The following is a 5306-nucleotide window of genomic DNA, read 5'->3' as shown; positions in this document are numbered from 1 at the left end:
GGACTTCATGTATCGATACTCGCGGTGAAAAAACAATACTTTATGGGGAAACAAAATATCGATATATATCGCAGGATCGATAAAATTGCTCAGCCCTACTTTGTCTTTCTTTCTCAGGAAGGTCCACAGGGAAAGGGAGCAGGCCTTTGAGACAAGCATGAAGCTTTACCAGGACATTTCACCCAGAGATGTCGGTGTTTCCTTGAAACTGTTCCCCCAGGACCCTGGCGCACTACAAGGGTCCTACCCCTACGAGTCTGCTGTTCAGGAGCTTAGGCTTCTCATTATAGACCGCTGTCCACAGAGGAAGTTGGAATGTATTGGTGAGTCAGATTGCGTTGTTTTTATTCTTCCTCACACAAAGGCTGCCTTTCAGGACAGATAGCTTCTCTTGGGGTGTGTTCATTCAACCCCGAAGGAGGCGATCCACCCTTTTCTGGCTGCGTACCATGACCTCAGACTTGGAGCCTGTTCTCCTAGTCACTTCAGATTTTCAGGATATGTGCAGGCCTTGAAAAGTCTTAAAAAGTATTGAAGTCAGTTCCCTTAAAGGAAAAAGCCTTAGAAGGTATTAAAAAGCCTTAATTTCGATACATAAAGTATCCAATTGCAGGCTGTCAGGAGGCGTTATTCACCTATAAACTAAAAGAGGGATTACAGTAGTCATTAGATTACAGACCACACACCACTTTTAGAGTGTCATTGCTCTCTTTCTGTATCTATTTTTAAAGTTTTGTCCAAGGACAGGGGTTTAACATATTTCTACTGTTTCCCTATAGTTCGGACATTACGGCTGATCTGTGCCTGTGCTGAGGATTACAGGTGTCTTCACGAGGTGGACTCTACACCTAAAACAGCTGCCATGTGAGTAAATCATCTGCTCAGAAGTGTGTTTGTCTCTGCAGAAAATATAAAACCACTCACTTTATACTGGAATTTTTAATGGAAAATGGAAATTTCAAAATGGTAAAATAAGACACCTACAATAAACCCAAAACACTACACTGAACACCTTGATGATTAAGAACATTGTACGGAACAGTGTAGAGTGTTGGGGGTTGAGTTATTATTTTAGTTGAATTCCTCCAAAGTATACCTCATTAAACTTCAAAATAAAAGCCCTTTCTCCACATGCACACTGTGAAACACTGTCCCAAAGTCCAGTGGCAATACCCAAACATCATTTAAGGGCTCTCTGCCTTGGTAGCTGCCCTGTCAGGACTCATCAGTGCTCTGCTAAGCCTGCCCCAGCAGGGAATTTACTAGGTCTTTTGCGCCCCCCTATAGAGTGCCCCTTCCTGGCCAGGCCTAAAAGTGGGTCGTCCTGTCTGGGTTTGGAACAGACCCAGGGTCCAATAAGGGGCTTGGGGAAGAGAAGAAAAGACATGGAGGTTTTGAGGAATCCATGATGATGCACAAAGTCAGACAAAGGCTCAGTGGGTTGTAGCACCGATTATGGAGAACATGCAGTGCACCGTGGACCTAGATTGTTCTGTGCTGACAAAGTTTTAATGAACCACAGAGTATTTAATGTAAAAATTCACATTTAAGAGAGAAAGCAGTCACCTGTCACTGCCTAACTCATCTGTAAGTTTGCATCAGTTTTTCTAGTGAGCACACAAGTAAACAAAGTGATCAGTATTCCAGTATTTCTTTTTCCAAACTGGGTGGGGATCTTAGTCCTAGAATAGGAGCATTTACTGGGTTGTCTGGAGAGCCAGTAGGTTCGGTTAAGGTTAGACACTTTTTTACTATGGCTTAATCAGTTGGGATATGTCACCAACATTTAAAGGGTTTAATGTGTGTGCTCCAATAATGCTTGTATAAGTCATCTGTTTTGAGGGCAGTGCAACACACAAACATCCCGTGTCTGGAGAAAGGAGCACGATTTATTTATTTTGTTGTGTGTTTTGTGTTATTTGATATCTTGTCTTTTTTCATAAACTCTTGTCCTCATCCCTTTTTCCTCTTTTGTTGGGTCCACTAATGTTATTTTGAGAATGTCTGAGGCCATGTCTCCTGCTCCATATCTGTCTCCTTGTATTGCGCCTGTGTGAAGTGATTAGAGACGGCGGAGTAGAAGAGTTGACCGGGCACAGCACTTCTCAAAGCTTTGTACGCAAAAAACTTGTGACGTTGAAGATTTTTGTGTGTACTGTTGTGAACAGCTTAGTACCAAACTGTGGGTCCAAGAAATGAAAGCTGAATTGTGCCGTGTGGAATTTGTTTTGTCACCTGGAAACATGAGTCAAACGGGGCCAAACCACAGAAGACGATTTATTCTTTTCCTTGTTTATTTTTTGGAGACCAAGAATACAATCATGTCTGACATCTCTGGCCAAGCTGCAATGATTTTCAATGAAGACAATTGCAGATTATATCCTAAGTAAAATAATGAATTAAAACCAGCATTTTAAACCGTTTTTCAAAGGTAACCTGCTAACTGATCACAACTCCATTTCATTCTTACAGTGTCATAATCTAGTGGCCCCTCACAGCTCTAATTCAGTAACAATTTAATTCAGAAGTAAACTTAAAATTTCCAGTCTAACTTTGATTCTAAGCTCGGTTTAAGAGAGTAAGTTTGGACTGTGTACTTTCCTGCCTGAAATCTGCAACTCAGTACAGGCCCACATGTCACTGCTTTTCTTAGTCACCTAAATACAGGTTTTCTTTCTGCATGCCACTGTGACTCAAAGTGTTTTTGATCATGTCCTGACTGTTAGAATGTGGATTTATAACTAATCGCAGTGTTCTGCTGACAGACTAGCTCCTCAGACTTCAGCAGGACTGAATCAAACGAAAAAGAAGGACCTAAGATTTTTTTTTACCTGTTTGAGCTTCATATTTTAGCCAGGATCTCAGGGCGCAAAAAGATTTGTAGGCGAGGGAATCTCTGCAGCACTACAGTACTTCATTATAATGTCACATTTTACCTTTTATCCAAAAACTACAGCTACTGGGATTTAGATATTGCATGTGGCCATATTGTGATTTGGATAAATTGTGCAGACCTAGTTTCTGCTTATTTTTTTTTTGCCACCCCTTTACGCTTAAATGTCTAATTCACAATCTCACACACACAAACTCACTTTATTGTACTCGCTGCCCTCCTTTATTCAATGAACAGCATTACCATTTTTGTCAGTTCTTTGTCCTCGACCAACTAGGAGCTTGTTTGTTCTCTTGTGTGCTTTTGTCTGCATCCCTTTCCTTTCTCTCCTCTATTGTGCTGCTAAACTGGTCTCCTCTCCTTCCATATCTTAATTAAGAATATTTACCCCCCTCTGCATGTTTCTGCTATTTTCTGACTTGTGTCCACTTATCCTCTTCTCAATTGGAATGCAAACCCATAATGGAGCTTAATCTTCCCACTGAAATCAGTATTTATGCATGTGGGAAGAGTGCATTGTATCCTTGGAATGCAGACACACCAGTTTCCGTGTGAGAGAATCGATGTGTGTGTTTACAGTAGTGAAGTCAGAAGATTATAATTCAGGGTTGCGATTGTGCGTGTGAGGTCCAGCAGTGGTTACATGAGCCTGTCCACACCTTCCAGAACCTGCAGGAGGAGAATATCCAGTTTCATGCGGCTGGGTCAGTCGGGGGCCAGCAACTTACCTTCTCACGCAAACTAGCCAGCAAGCAGTTAGCCCTGCGTGTGAGTCCCGATAAACAAATGGTCACTGTCTGCACACAGGCAGAATGCTATCAGGCTGTCATCATCTCCCCGGCTGCAATTTGTCCTCCCAACAGATCTCAGTGAGAGAAAAAAAGCTTTATCATTTCCATCCCTGAACACGCATCCCATTAAGAGCTACTCTCGATTTAGTTTCCATTCAGTCCCCCGGGGAGCACATGCCATCATACTCTGTAAATGTCACTATCTATTTTCTCCCCCGTCTGATTTATTTACTTCTGTTTTCCTTTTTTACTGGACTCCTTCCTCCTTTCTTCTGACAGCGGTGCAGATGACCTGTTGCCCATCCTGTCCTTCGTAGCTCTGCGGTCCCAGTGTCCTCAGCTGGTATCTGAATGTGCTGCCTTGGAGGAGTTCATTCATGAAGGGTGAGTCATCATAATGAAAAAAGATGCTGAATGACCCATCTCCTTTGTTTGCACCAAATGCACAAAAACATTTGTGACAGACAAGAGCAGCCAAAAAGCCAGATATTTTTCTCAGAGCTAAAAACTGAGTGAATGAAACAAAACTCCAAATGAATGCCAATGTTGCTCTGTGTCTGCTGGATATGTAAATGTTTGCTGATGCGGTCACCATAACAATTTCATATGCTGATAATATGTCAATGTCCACCAGAAAGCACCAGCGTGTTTTTTAACAATGTCTTACTCTGTACAGATCTTTGTCACAATATTTTAATAACCAAATTTAAGGGATCCTTCAATCCGGGAGATGTAAAATACCTAACCTAATAAGTGACAGAAACCATCTTTGAGTCATATTTATTTGACTTATCTGACTTGATTTACAGTTTAACCCATGTCCCATTTGCTAACCGGGGGGGGGGGTTACTGCAGCCAGCCACCAGGGGCAGATCGAGATGTTTTGGCCTCACTATTGGGGAGCTGTCATGTCGTCCATCTTTATATACAGTGAATGGGTTGAGCACATGTAGTCAAGTTGAACAGTTTGGGAACGGCTCGTGCTCTTGAGTCAAGGTAATACATCATACTAAGTGTCACTGCGTGTGAGTTGAGACCACACCCACGACTCTACTCCCGGCCATAAAAACAGTAGGTTGTAAAAGCCCGCTGGTTAGATTGGCAGTGGCAAAGGAATGTCAGGAAATTTGGGATTTGGTTTTGGTCTTCTCTATAAAAATACAAATAAAGAAAGTCCCACTTGATGTTTATGTAGTTTAGTGGGTTGGAAGGGTTCAAGTAAAGGGAGAGGTGGAACCAAGACGTGCCACAACACTGAGAGGGTTGATTAAGAAAGCCAAGAGTCTTTTAAAATGATTGGTTTAGGCAGCTGTCAGTGCCAAGTAGAGTTATGGTGAATCTAATGAGATATAACATTTCATTTTATTTTGATCTTTTTTTATTCTCATCCTTTGAGTAACACTCAAAGCGCTTTATACTACATGCCACATTCACCTATTCACAGCTGGGAGCTTTCAGTGAACCTGGACCTGGACTGAACTGAGAGACAGACAGAGGCCAGTTTCACAACAGGGAATATAGTACCAAGGTGGTTTTCTTGTCTGGTTTGGCTCCTGGCAACCCGTGGGCTAGCTGCATGGCTACTTTAGCAACAAGTAAAGCTAAGTTTCAATCGGGAAACT

The 5306-nt window shown here is 42.1% G+C and overlaps 1 protein-coding gene across 1 annotated transcript in view; it reads left to right on the top strand.

The window, feature by feature from the left end:
* vps9d1 (VPS9 domain containing 1) overlaps positions 1-5306 on the top strand; it is a 28608-nt gene that overhangs the window by 16726 nt on the left and 6576 nt on the right. Inside the window, exons 13-15 of the mRNA XM_035664818.1 lie at positions 118-323; positions 780-864; positions 3964-4068. Of these exons, the coding sequence (XP_035520711.1) occupies positions 118-323; positions 780-864; positions 3964-4068 (396 nt within the window). The remainder of the gene's footprint in view (positions 1-117; positions 324-779; positions 865-3963; positions 4069-5306) is intronic.

The sequence above is a fragment of the Morone saxatilis genome, unplaced genomic scaffold (assembly GCF_004916995.1).
Source record: "Morone saxatilis isolate NCDOM2014 unplaced genomic scaffold, NCSU_SB_2.0 Contig2, whole genome shotgun sequence".
Taxonomy (NCBI): domain Eukaryota; kingdom Metazoa; phylum Chordata; class Actinopteri; family Moronidae; genus Morone; species Morone saxatilis.
Note: the sequence above shows the minus strand (reverse complement) of the source record. Positions and strands in the feature narration are given on the sequence as shown.